The 14,710-nt window shown below is 42.3% G+C and overlaps 1 protein-coding gene across 3 annotated transcripts in view; it reads left to right on the forward strand.

Moving 5' to 3' along the window:
- The window catches only part of FAM124A (family with sequence similarity 124 member A), a 48,172-nt gene that overhangs the window by 28,452 nt on the left and 5,010 nt on the right, over window positions 1-14,710 (forward strand). For all 3 annotated transcript variants that reach the window (XR_014183984.1, XM_082051947.1, XM_082051948.1), the window contains exon 3: window positions 1,515-2,254. Coding sequence is in view for 2 of the 3 variants with exons in the window: in XM_082051947.1 (XP_081908073.1) it covers window positions 1,515-2,254 (740 nt within the window). In the remaining variant the exon portion in view is untranslated. The remainder of the gene's footprint in view (window positions 1-1,514; window positions 2,255-14,710) is intronic.

The following is a 14,710-nucleotide window of genomic DNA, read 5'->3' on the forward strand; positions in this document are numbered from 1 at the left end:
AATTGCTGAAGTATCACAGGAATGTTGTTCTGATGCCAGGAGGGTGGAGGGAGAGATTCGTACTGATTGCCAATAGGAGGGGAAACAGCCTGTGAGACAATCCCCCTATTAAATGTGGTCTGCACAATGAAAAGCTTGGGAAGCTTTTCTAAGGCTTCACACATTTAGGCTTTGTGCCCAGGCTCAGGGTCTCAGACATGGAGGTGGTTTCAGAAAACAACACGGGGAGCCATTTCAGGAAAATGTCCAGATTGCCTGCATAATTTATTAAACTGTCTTGGATCTGCATTTGCATACACCTTTATTGGCTTGCAACTCCAGCAGGACAGAAGTGACAACTCCTCCCTTGCCGTCCAACCAGCCATTACTCTGCTTCTGAGCTATCAAAGATGTTTCAGGGGCAACAACAGATAGAGCCCCTGTGAACATTCACGTGGATAACTAGAGGTTTCTTTTTTCCCCTAAGTGTAATTTTTGTGCTTCTTACTTTTACCAGTCTTCCCTAATCTTATAAAAACCTTGAGGCAGTAGTATTATAGTCTTGACGGTCTGAAGATATAAACAGTGCCGGATTTGTAGGGACAAGTAATATCTTTTCCTGAAGAAGGACTTGTGTGCCTGAAGGCTTGTCTGTTTTTTTTTTTCCCAACTGTATTGGTTGGTCTAATAAAAGATATTACCTTTCCCTACAAACTTTGCCTTACTTATTAAAACAGTTGCCTCCAGGACACAGAACACTCTTAACTGGGTGAAAAACTCCAACGTCAAGGTGATAGAGTGGAGTTCAGTGGTGTGATTTCCATGCCCCAAGCCAACTGGCACAAATTAAAACAAGGTGGGATGAACACTGAGCACTGTCACACTGAACACTGTACCCTGATAATTCTGCACATCATTTCACACCCACTCTATGTCAGTATTTTTGCCTTACCTACCTCTCAGCTATATGGGGCAGCTCTTTTCTCAGACAGAAATACACATTGGGTGATGTCTTTTGGATGCTACCTCAGTAGAAACAGCAAGTCTTACAGTATGCTTGACGAAACTTCTCTGTCTTCTGATTATTTTTTTGGTTGCTATATCTCTGTGCATTAGTTTATTGCAGGTGAGCTCGACAGAGATGAAAAAAAAAAGCCTACTGTGTGACTGAGTAGACTGTGTCTCCTTTAAGGATCATAGAATCCTAGAATCATTTTGTTTGGAAGAGACCCTCAAGACCATCGAGTCCAACCATTAACCTGACACTGGCACTAAACCGTGTCCCTAAGAACCTCATGCATCTTTTAAACACCTCCAGGGATGGTGACTCAACTACTTCCCTGGGCAGCCTGTTCCAATGCCTGACAACCCTTTCTAAGAAAATTTTTTTCCTAATATCCAATCTAAACCTCCCCTGGCACAACTTGAGAGCATTTCCTTTCATCCTGTCGCTTGCTGTTTGGGAGAAGAGATTACCTACATGTTGTCAGCTTGATTACAAATCTTAAAGGATATTTTTCTTTTTATACTCTCAGGTGAACTTTCTGTGGAAGGCATACAAGACCCATTCCTTGTTAGTGTACATATTATCACAGACCCAGGTGAATCCAAGACTCTTCAGCAAGCCATCGATAAGCTTCTAGCCTGGATCCATCCAGACCTCCAGCTGTTTCGAGTCTCAGAAAGACGAGTGCCCAAGAAGCGCAGGAAGCCGTGTAAGGCTGGTGTTTCTCAGCCAGCCCTTGCTGTCATTCTGTTTCTGCAGGAGGAATATGGAGAAGAACCGATCTTGCAGCTCCACGAAACCTTTCAGCGGCCACCTTGGCGTTACCACCACACAGAAAAAGTGCATGGGAAGTTCCTCCCTTACATGCCATGCAGCCAGGACTTCTACACTTTGGCTCCAGAGACTCCCCTGTGGGCCATTCGCCCAGTGCACTACGGGAAAGAAATTATCCGCTTCACTATATACTGCAGGAGTGAAAACTTTGTTGACATTTTGAAATTGTACGAGTTAATACTGAAAAGACCAGTGTGTCAGAAAAAAGCAGACTTTTGTGTTTTTCCGGTCTATTCTAACATGGAAATAGACATTCAGTTTTCTTTAAAAAAACTTCCGAAGGGCCAGGTGCCAATACCGACAGAGTCAGCGGTGCTGGAGTTCAGAGTAAAAGATGTGGGGCAGCTTGTGCCTCTCTTGCCCAACCCTTGCAGCCCCATCAGTGAAGGCAGGTGGCAGACAGAAGACCATGATGGAAATAGAATCCTTTTGCAGGTAAGTACAGTACACAGGTAAACAGAAGCACATTTCTTTGTTTGGTGCAAGAAGCTTAGCCTGCAATGGCAGCCAGAAAACCAGAGGGGTTTTTTGCTCTGTCCTAGGAGAAAGAGCCAAGACGGTACCACTAAAGAAAGAACTTGAAACCCCTTGCTGTGTGTGACTAAACAGTAAGGCAGCGGATGATACTATCCCGATATCAGTCAGCCTTAGTTTATGCAAAGAGTGATGTGAGATGAGGTAGCTGTTTAAAAGAATGAGGAGGAAAGGAATTATGAGCCCAAGTGGAGAAATGATGGCTGATGGGTGTAGTTTTATAAGAAATACAGGCACAGAACTGACAGGGGGTTATAAAACAGCTTGCAGTTATGAGATTTTTATGGAAGACAAGCAGAATTCCTGATCGCACTCATTATTTTCTAGCATCATAGAGTAACAAACTGCATCTTCTTTTGCACAGCGGTTGTCAGGATGAGGAGAGAGGTGGTGAAGGAAAATAAATGCACCCTGAAGTGCATTTCTCTAAGAGAGACATTCCCACAGACTCTTTTTCAACTAATCTCAAGTGGTTGTAACCAAGTCCTGAAAGAGAATTTATTCATTAGGACATCTGTAGGCACCATATCTGGGCAATGTATCAGCATGCTCTGCTTCATGATGCCACATCCAAGGGAGATAAAGGGAATAACAAGCAGCAAGCTTTTAATAGCTCCCTGCCCTGCAGAGAGGGTATCTGTGGCAATCCAGACCCCAGTTAACATGCATTCCTGCACTGCAGAGTTATTTATTGCTGCTTAGCATTTGGATCAAGGAGCACAGACCCTCACCTTTGGAAAAATGTTGTTCAGATTTTGAAGTAGGATTTTTCAGAGTGAATTGCGTTCATGAAGCTTGTCAAATTGTCTGACCTTGTTTCTGTGGAAGAGGCATTGTAGATACCATCCTTCCACTGTACGGACCTCCCAGCATGCAGAGAGGTGCAGACACCCTCCCTGCAGCATAGCACCCCTGGGTGCGTAGCTCCTGGGACTAAAAATCCAGATATTCGGGGCATCTGTGCTCTGGTGAGTCACATCCAGCTGGTGGTGACACCTTTCAATGCCTGCTGGCAGACGCTGCCCACAGAGACACCCTATGCCAGGGCCGAACAGCACATGTGTAGGCTTCAGGAGGCAATTCAGCTTTTGCCGGTCTGCTAAGACAATCACCAGTTTGTCAGGGTTACTGTTTTCACTGGAGGCGTATCTGTGTTGGGCTGAGATAACTTGTAAGCTTAAGCTACCATGAGCCATCACAAAACTTTTACACAGCAACCACATGCACCTTTGTCCCCTTCTTCTTATTCTTTTTCAGGAGATTTCTGCTATGCGATATAATCTTGGTTTATGTGATCTTGCACTGGCTTCAAGTAAATTGAAAGGAAGGGGGAAAAAAACAACAGAGCTTCTAAATAAGGGTTTCAATTTCAGAAAAGCAAACTTTCAGAAATAACAGGCATCAGGCAGTACAGAGGTAAATTGAGACTTGCCAAACAGCAGGCTGAGGTAAACCCTGCAAAGAAAATTAAAACAAGATTTTAACCATATGCTCCAAAAGAGAAGGGTGAAAGCCTGCTAAGCTTGGCCTCCAAGTGCAATTAATTTTCATTTCTATTTTCAGTGAGGACGATGATGCTGAACAGGAGGGTAAAATGGCAAATGGGAATGAAGTTATAGAAATGGATATCACATTACAAGTGTGGTGAAGCAAAATGAGCAGAAAACAGAGACTTTGGGTCTAACTTACATGACTGTAAAGTCATGAAGTCTAGCTCCCAAAATGCAGGTTTTTAACAATTCTGTACAGTCAGAAGTGGAGCTCTATGACTAAACCCAAGGGAAAATGTCCTGGTTGTACTCAGGTGACTACAAGCCACCGGTACAACACGGCCATGGAAAGAGAAGTGCAGTCTCCAGTGTGTACCAGAGTTAGTGTCCCCTAAGTCTTCTTCTCTGGAGACATTCAAAACCCACCTGGACACAGTACTGTGCAATCTACTCTAGATGTACCTGCTTTAGCATGTGGGTTGGACTGAATGATCTCCAGTGGTCCCTTCCAACTCTAACCATTCTGTGATTCTGTAAGGAGCGTAGGAAGTGCTTGTGCCATTGCACAAGGTCCCACAGGCCCCACCTGTGTTCAGCCCTGGGCTCCTGAAAGGTGGCTACAGGGAGGTGCAGGTATGGGTAAGGGCTCTTACTCCATACAGAGGAGAGGAGATACTGTCTTACAAATGGAAACTGGAAGAGCAGGTTCACCTGAGCCTGGCCAGAATACGTCTGAAGGCAGCTCTGAAAATATACCAGAGAGTGAATGGCAGGAATGGGAAAAGGCTCTTTCACTGGATGACTTTCCTAGCACAGGAACAAAACAATATGTCAATAAATAGGTTTAAGTTGGCAGTTTTCAATATTGATGGCCAACTACATAACAGCCACCCAGCAGGTGCAAACAGATTTCTACCCTAATTCAAGACAGGATGGTCAGTTAAGGAAAAGAGATTGTGAGGGAGGACATGTTATAGGAAACACAGGATTGGGTGATCCATGGACTCCTCATGTTCTTTTAACTCATTCTGAGTTCAAAGAAAAATATCTACCTTTTAAAGTAACAGGGATACTTTTTGATTTCTCTTGGAGTGCTGCTGTTACAGTATTATCAATGCCACAGGATTGGTAATAACTTTCACTTCTTCCCAATTATGTGAACCCAAACAATGGCATAGTGCTATTTTTCAGTCTGCACATCAGTTGGTACTTAGTAATCAATATATTTTTATTTACTTCATATTGATAGTGTACCTTTTTACAGACTAAAATTACCAGTTATACCCAAAATGACAAATTGACATCCCTTTTAATAACAAGCACTATTTAGTGTTTGAAGTTTGAATAAACCTCCATGATTAGACTAATAAGATGTGACCTCTGTGTTTTTCTTGGTGTGCTTACAGGGAGTTGGATACTTGCCAGCCAGATTGATCCATGCTCTTAACCCATTTTACAAATGCAATTACCAAAGGGCTTAAATAAAGTCAGTGCAAGAGAAAAAAAAAAACAAAACAACAAAACAAAACCAAAACCATTATTCATGGGCAGCATGTTTAATACCACAGAAACTATTCCTTCATTTGTAAGGAAACCCTTCAGAATTATTTTGTCGCAGTGGCTTTTCCACATCGGCAAGTTAGCTCCAAGGGTACACCTAAATAGCAACTGACTGAAAGGATAAGCTTCAGTTGGCTTTAGCAGGAGCGTGGCTTAAAAGCATGTTTGCATCCTGTGGGAAGACACCCATGCTGCTTCCCCAGTGCTAAACCCAGAAGGAGGAGTTCTGGGGAGTTCTTGGCAAAGCAGTGAGAAGAATATGTAAATAATGTAGCTAAGAATATAGCATATATTGGTATGCTGAACATACTGCCAGTTTTATAGGTCTTGTCCAAATTCCTGTCTGCCTCTGGGCATAATCTCTGCAGAGACAGCTGAAGTGCTAATGAACTTGCATGGCTGGCAGTGACACGTGGGAAGCAGGAAAGGTTAATAACTGATGGGCTGGCTTGGCCATGCATGTTTGGGAACCACAGATAGTGAGCAAAGAGAAGAAAGTGCACAGATGGCTTCTTTAAATTGCAAGAATGTCTTCGGATAGGATAGAAGGGTACATTAAACTTAGCATTTTGGCAGAATTTCCTATCTGCTCTGCATGAGGGGGGACATGCAGACACTCTTGTGAGGAAGGTGGGTGACAGCAAATGAGTATCTCAGCCGGGTAGTGACTCAGCACTTAAGTGTAAGATCTGCTGTTTTAACATGCCAAAGCGTACCCAAGACACCCTGAAGAGTTCTCCTGGCAGATTAGACTCAGGACCTACAGGAGGGCTGTGCCCCTCTGGAATGCCAGGCAGGCATCCTAAGAGTTGCCAAAATGGACCGTACACCTATGTTCAGGCACCAGATTCACCTTGTAATAATCAATTTCTCGCTGAAATTCCTCCCCTCCACCATCTCTAGCACCAAGAAAGAAACGGATAACATTGCCAAAGAGCCAAGATAAATAAAAATCCCAAGAAATGTGTGGTTTATGACCAGCGTTTGCTAATCTTGCCTGAAACAAAGTAGTGAGGTCTGGCATTTTAAGGCTCTTATGGCAATTATTGTGCTAATGACTCTATACTGTTTATGGGTGGCTATTTTCTGCCTAGTGCTGCTTTACAGAACGTTTCTGAAATAATACTGCAAATGTTAACTGATCACAGCTTTTAGTTAGAGATATTTTTCAGACTATTTGCTGAGGTAATCAGCCAGGCTTCTTCTTACCTACACCGTGCAACCACAATCTTGAGTTCAGAAGCAGAATAATCATATTTAGGAAGCATGGTTTATTACCTGCATCTTCGGTTGTGAGAAAAGATTGCCTGTAGACCCAAGTGTTAAGTCTTGTTAACCTGCTGCTGTGCCACCTTGGAGATTCCTCCATCGCTTGGTGTACAAAATATGTACTCTAGATCTATGGTCAGGCAGTACTCATCCCCTAATGTTTTCAGCTGCAGTCATTTACATACAAGATCACTATGTTACCATTGAATATGTCCTTGGAGTTGCCAGAAGTCAGTCTGGGAGTGCAGATGTCTGCCAGCTGCATGCATAAAGGCATTCTGTGCCAGGCATTTGCAGCACAAAATACCTGGTGATGGGAAGCAGCATGAAGGTTACATGTCTACACAGACACAGGCAAATACGTTATACAGAAAAAAAAAAAAAAAAAAAAAAAAAGAATTAAAAGCTTATAGCTGAAAATCTCTTTTTGTATTCAGTGTAGTATATACAGGTGTCTGTGAGACTCCTGAATTCATCTCTTCATCTCCTTTTGTCTGGGGCCAAGAGGAGAACAAAAGTGTCTTCATTTCCCTCAGTTTACTTACAACATGTATGTATCTGCATGAAAAGTATGGTTGTAGTCAAACCTCACACTCAAGATAGCTGAATACAGAAATTAGAGAGATTGTTTTCCATGATGCACAGCTGATCCAATGTGTTTTAGGCTAAGAGGTGGGAGCAGAGACTGTGCCTTCTTACAGAGTGCTGGAGATTGGCCATAACTGAAGCACGGAACTGAGGCAAGAGAGACGTGGGAAATGCAGAAAGTAACCAGTCTGAGATATATGGACAGCAGGGGTGGGTATTACTGACCTGCTGATGTCAAAATAATTACAAGGTCTGAGGTTAGGACACAACTTTTACTTTTTCTCTTCCAGCCCAAATAGAGACCAAGAGAAACATTCTACACCCCTCTTCAGCACAAGAAATACTTTATCTCTCAATCTTATCTTGGCCAAGGAGAAGTAAATCTTGGAGGCTCAGGGTCCACTCCCGTTTCTGTTGAGAGGTTTAGGGCAGAGATCAGTGTGGTCATGGTTGCATTTACTTCAGCTGACCCACCAAACCCTGCCAGGCCTCACCTGTCTCTGAATTTCCTCTCTCCAACACACTGCAGCCTTCCCTCTCCTTCCCCTGATTTCCAGTTTGGGTGCCTTGATAGTCATCCAACATTCATATGATCTTGATAAAACATGTAAATAGTCTAGGAGCATTAGTCAATCTGCTACCATTTTAGAGGCCTTGGAGTTTTTTGGCACCTCTGTCTTATGCCCCTGTGTGAAGCATACAGCAATGCACTCTCCTGAAAGCTGAAATGCTTTCATCTGCCTAAGGTGTCAGCAGGCTCAGTAAAGAAATTGCTTAATGATTTATGAAATGATCAACACAAGGTCAGACTGGATGATATAATGTACCCCTGTAGTCTTAAACACAGTGAAACCATCTTATCCCTGTTTCTTAAAGCATTACCAGCTACAAACTATGGGCGACTGCAGTCTTGAGTCACTACAATTAAGTACAAGAGAGAAAGATGAGCAAATGAACCAGGAAGCAGAGAAGGTAAAAAGGAAAGACAAAAACAGGTGAAGAGAGGGAACTTTTGCAGAGAACAGTTGGGTCTGTAAGAAGGAAGATGGAGGTGAGAAAAGAGTTTCAAGCTTGTTTGAATTAGTGGTGCAGCTAGTGCAGATCTGAACACAAAGAGGAAGAAAAGCAAGAAAAGCATCAAGGACAAGCAAGGATGTATAAATGTCACCTTTACAAAAATTGCCTTTACTTTCTGTTTAAAGTAGTGAAAATGACAGACATTTGGAGTAAAAATTGGCCCAGTTAAGGGAGGTACCTTAAGCTGATTTAATTAATCTATAAGTCTATTAGTAGCCTCCTGTTTTATAAAATATTCCACTCTATTTTTCCTTTCCTTTTAGTGCCTAAGGTGTTTAGTTTTTCTTAGTGCTAACAGTTGGCTTTGGGGGTGACACAGCTGAATCAGTCACTAAATCAAATAGGAGGTGATTTTTTCCTTGTTTTTCTTAATCCCAAGGTACTTTGTATTGTCTGTAAATGCAGTTATCTTTTGTGGCATAGTAAAATCTCTGATGATAGTGCATACAGCAAAAACTCCAGAGAGTAAATATATTTAGCATTGCAAGACACCTACCTGTTCTAGTTTTACAAACACAGTATCTGCCACTTTTCAAATATATGCAACTCAATTTTAAACCTAATTTTTGTATTTTGCCTTTTAATATTGTGCCCTTCTGAATACATTTTGCGTTTCAAGTAAGACTTATTGTGGTGATACTGAGGACTAATTTCTGCCACTTTATTCTCAAGCCGATTCTTTTTTATTATTATTTCTGGTTCAATCTCACTGGTTTTAATACAATTAAAGAAACACCATCACACTCCTTTTAAGCAAGGTGGGCAAAATCTGGGCTTGAGATGATGTCATTGCCATACTGGCTGTTTGGCTGGGTTCTGGCCTCAACGGAGCCCTGCGAGCACTGCTTAATACAGATAATGTGTAATGAGATCGCTACCTGCTTTTTTAAAAAGCAGATAACTTTAAATAGACTTCAGGAGCATGCGTGGATTTTTTTGTGTTAGGTATAGGCAGCCCAACTAAAGTTGAAAGTACATTTCTGTGAGGTTTGCTCCAACTTGTTTATGGCATTCCCGGATATTCGTCATGAAATTCTTCTGCAGTCCATTGTAGTACACAAAGACTCTAAATCCCTCCAGGCTTCACAAAGATTTGTGCAGAGATTATAAATGAGCAGCAGATTAGCACCACATGAAAAAAAAAATCTGTTCTGCTAGAGAGCTAATCTGTTCAGTCAATGGCTGGTTTTGTTGTGCATCCTTATAGTGAAGTCTGATGCCTCTCTTTCCCTGTATTTGGAATTTCAGTCAAAATCAATGTGTCGGTTTGGATCAAGCCTTTGTCCTCTCCGACAGCTGTTCCCCTCTCCAGCATCTCTGCCACGCTTGTGCCTGACACAGGCAGTGTGACTGTGCGTGGCAGGGCTCTGCCGGGCTGCAGCCAGGTATCAGGCGATGCAGAATACAAGCTGTGAGAATGCTGAAGATAAGGACTTAAAAAGGAAAATAATTCAGAAAAATTAAAGCAGATGCAACAGCTTCCAAAGCCAAAGGAATTTTGGGGAGGCAGGGGAAGGCTGTTCTGCTGCAGGGTAGCTGCATGTGCATCACACTGTCTTCAAAACAGATCTTGATGTTCTCAGCTTCTCTCTCTCCTGCTCACTTATTGTGGTTTCACAGAATCACAGAATGTTAGGGATTGGAAGGGACTTCAAAAGATCATCTAGTCCAATCCCCCTACTGGAGCAGGAACACCCAGATGAGGTTACACAGGAATGTGTCCAGGCGGGTTTTGAATGTCTCCAGAGAAGGAGACTCCACAACCCCCCTGGGCAGCCTGTTCCAGTGCTCTGGCACCCTCACCATGAAGAAGTTTCTTCTCAAATTTAAATGGAACCTCCTGTGTCCCAGTTTATACCCATTGCCTCTTGTCCTATCATTGGTTGTCACCGAGAAGAGCCTGTCCCAATCCTTGTGTTTGTATTTACAAACATTAATGAGGTCACCCCTCAGTCTCCTCTTCTCCAAGCTCCAGAGCCCCAGCAACCTCAGCCTTTCCTCATAAGGGAGATGCTCCATCTTTGTTGCTCTGCGCTGGACTCTCTCTAGCAGTTCCCTGTCCTTCTGGAACTGAGGAGCCCAGAACTGGACACAATATTCCAGATGTGGTCTCACCAGGGCAGAGTAGAGAGGAAGGAGAACCTCTCTCGACCTACTAACCACCCCCCTTCTAATACACCCCAGGATGCCATTGGCCTTCTTGCCCACAAGGGCACAGTGCTGGCTCATGGTCATCCTGCTGTCCACCAGGATCCCCAGGTCCCTTTCCCCTACACTGCTCTCTAATAGGTCATTCCCCAACTTATACTGGAACCTGGGGTTGTTCCTATGCAGATGTAAGACTCTACACTTGCCCTCGTTACATTTCATTAAATTTTTCCCCGCCCAACTCTCCAGCCTGTCCAGGTCTCGCTGGATGGCAAGCACAGCCTTCTGGCGTGTCAGCCACTCCTCCCAGCTTAGTGTCATCAGCAAACTTGCTGATAGTGCACTCTAGTCCCTCATCCAAGTAACTGATGAATATATTGAATAGTACTGGTCCCAGTACTGACCCTTGAGGGACTCCACTAGATACAGGCCTCCAACTAGACTCTGTCCCATTGACCACAACTCTCTGGCTTCTTTCCTTAAACCAGTTCACAGTTTCTCTTGAGAGCAGTAACACCTGGAAATCCAGATTGAACTCTGTGGGACTGTCAAGCACTATAAGGTTTAAATGAAGAGGAGCAATCACGTGAACACACAGGCTGCATGTAGTGCTCTGTGTGCCATGTCAGGGTGGTACAAGGGAGCACCATCAATGGCCTTGGCACAGGAATAGGAGCTAGTTTTGCCTGAGTTTTAGTCTTGCCTAAATCATCGAATCCTCTGTGTGATCTCTGACAAGCTACAGAATGTAGATATAGAGGAATCTTATTAGTCCATGTAATCCAGTTGTCTACAATATAGGATTAGCCTTTAATCTTTATTCACTAGTATTTCATGAGATGGAGCTTCTGATACTCTTACCTGTAGTACAGTTTGTAGTCCAGTATTCTCACAGTCAGGAAAGTTTTCAGTTACGTTGCTTTAATATAAAGGTATTTTTAAAATCTCTACCTACTGTTTTTCTATTCTGCCCCTATCACGAAGAACAGCATTGGAAAATCAGTCTTCTAAATCATAACACATCCAACTAAAAGAAAATCAAGGTAAACAATTTTTCCTATAAACAGAGCTGTTCAGAAATAAGCTACGTTAGTGATGCTTCTTGGCCTGGCCTGCAGGCAGCCATCCTAAGGGCAGGCTGTACTTGTCCCCTTCTCTGCACTGATCCACCAGTACCTTCTGCCAGGCCAACTAAGCTTGACCAGGAACTGTGACCCAGCAGCAGGAATAACAGCAAAGACCTCGTATAAAATGAAATGTTTTTATCTGTCCACGGGAACACTGAAAGAGCTAGGAAAAAAAAAAGTTTAAAAGAACAAAACCTTAAAACTAGTATCTAACATAAAGTAGATTTTTCTTGTTAGTGTAATTATGTTCCTGTTAGGCCAGGAATTTAAAACTGTTTGGCTGTGTGGCAGCAGGTTGCCCCTTCCAAGTGCTCATACTTAGGGGTGCATTTCCGCTTTCTCTTGAGTCTCTACTTTTTATCTGCATTTTGGTTAGAAAATTGCTACACGAGAGCCCCTGGGGTTTCTAGCAGAGGTGTTTCATCTCACCTCATCCATTTATCCTGGCATTGCCCTCCGTTCCTTCATAGGCGATACCTTGGGTAAACATCCTTTTGAGTACTGGTAATTCGGTTGCACCACTAGTCATTGTGTGTTGCATATCTACAGTCCAAAACTAACACAAGGTGATTTAAACTGGAGAGTTTGTAAATATTAGGAATATCTTAGGACAGGTATTCTTGAGTCTGTGCTTTATTCCCAAAATGCTTAAGACTTTACCTGTATTAATAAATGAAATGTGCCCAGGAGCATTCCCAGGCAGTGAAATCTCAGAGATGGAGCGGCCCTGGGTGTGCTGGCAGGCCAGGCAGGGCATGGCAAATACCTACAATTAGACAACTGGATCAGATGCAGTATCTCTCACAAATGGTGATCGGAAAGACTTTTTCTTTGGAACGTGTCAAAAGTTAATGTCAATAAATAAGAATAACAAATTATTACCTTCATATAAATGTATGAGACATTTAGTAGTGTTCAAAATATCTCCTTATACACCAAATTAAAGTGAACACATGGGAGTTATCTCTGCAGGACTCAGTTCAGCTCCAGATTGTAAACACCTAAAACTGGTGTCTAACTGCAGATATTTTTGTGTGAGCAGCCGTCTGTGTTCTCACTGTAGCCAATGGCCATGTACTCAGAACAGCCCAAGGACATAAACAGCAATTCAGCTAACCAGACACAGGATTTTTTCTTCAGGGGAAACAAAATTGCTCTCCAGACTCCACTGGCTGTATTAACTCCACAACTAAGACCTACATGTGGCATCTGTAGGCTGTATCTTATATACATATAAACAGATGGTATGGTCTGTGCAAGGTAAAGTGAAGGCTTTTGTACTGCTTGCAGAACTCTCCCCAATGCAATCTGTTCCCAAAAGCCTTGTGCTTTCAGGTGCAGTTTTGTCCAATCTGTTGCCACACGTAGTGGTCCCAAAGGCCTCCTTACCTTTTCACAAAAAAGAAGACTGCACTTGCTTGGTCTCTTCTCCCAAGTAACAAGCAATAGGACAAGAGGAAGTGGCCTCAGGTTGTACCAGGGGAGGTTTAGATTGGATATTAGGAAAAAAATCTTCACAGAAAGAGTTATCAGGCATTGCAACAGGCTGCCCAGGGAAGTGGTTGTTTAAAAGATGTGTAGATTAAATTCTTAGGGCCATGGTTAGAGGTGGACTTCACAGTGTTTAACAGTTGGAGTCAATCTCAAAAATCTTTTCCAACCAAAATGATTCTCTGAAAATATGCTTGGATCCTTGATTTCTTTGGATGCTTAGTCTGCCAGATTATCAACTAGGTACAAAAACACAAGAACGTAGCATAAAAACAAGCCATGGTCAGGCAGACCATGCTAGGTTAACAGTTGGACTCTATGATCTTATAGGTCTTTTCCAACCAAAAATTCTATGATTCTGTGATTGTCTCACTGAGGGACAACAGAAGTGTTCTGCAGGTGCTTATGTTCATTCACCAAGCAGGGTGGTTGAGTCCAGGTAGTGTATCTGATATCGGAGCTACTGCAGAGAAAAAAATAGTACCTTTGGTTAATGCAAACAAAATATAATTAATGTTTTCTTGGAGAAACCCATTAAAAGAGTGCAGTATGTCATACTGTAATTGCTGGGTTACCCAAAAACGTCCAGTTAAGAAACAGCTGGCATTTCCTTCATGGGCACAAGCCTTTTATCTTCCTGAGTAATTTTTTAAACAAATTAACTCATGTATTGCATAAATAAAATAATGTTGCACGTAGAGATCTAAAGTGATTTCTAATTAATGTTTTGTTGACAATTTGACTCATGTTATTTGACTCTCTTGTACTCAGTTTCTTATCAGTTAATGAAACTGCTGCACTACTGTGGTTAATTTCCCCATTAATTCCTTTAATTCTTTATGGTATTAAGGAAAGCAGCTTATTATATTATGCAGAAATAGGTTATGAATTAGCATACCTCATTTCCTCATACATATTGGTATATGTCTTCATCTACAACGCCTAAGTGAAATATGGTTTGGCTGTCCTATAAATCACCTCTAGCTGGGTAATCATGAATGAACAAAACATTTTTTGCAGATGTGAAAATCCTTTTTTGCCTATGAAATCACTGCAAAAGAAAACAGAATATGGTTATGACATATCTGGGTCACTAAGACAATGTGATGTGCATTCGGAAGATGTTAGAAGCAGCAATGTATGGAGTTCTTTTAGAGAAGGGGGAGACAAAAGACATTCTTGGTTGCCAGGTCTCATCCATTTTTGTCATGTCATGTAATCTCTTTGCTAAAATGATCAAGCCCCATCTTTATCCATTACTTGCCCCAGAAGACTCTTCTACATCTGTTGTGATTAGAAACCTTTTATTAGTTTGTGGTTCAGGTTTTATAATGGATAGTAAATCTTTCTTTTTTTTTTTTTCTTGTGGCTGCATCTTTTCCAGTGTGAATTTATTCTTTTTCACATTGGCATGATTTGAGTCATACGCAGCATCGTGGGTGAGGTGTTAGCAGTGTTGTCCCCAGTGCATTAATGGTCTTTTAACTCACTTGAGACTGCCCAGGATTGTGTTTGTCACCGCCTTGTCACTTTAATGGCACATAGTGACCAAGATATCTGGTTCTTTCTCCTCTGTTGTTTCCAGCTGACAAATCCCATAGCTGAGA

This window comes from Streptopelia decaocto (genome assembly GCF_964273445.1).
Source record: "Streptopelia decaocto genome assembly, chromosome: 1".
Lineage (NCBI taxonomy): Eukaryota > Metazoa > Chordata > Aves > Columbiformes > Columbidae > Streptopelia > Streptopelia decaocto.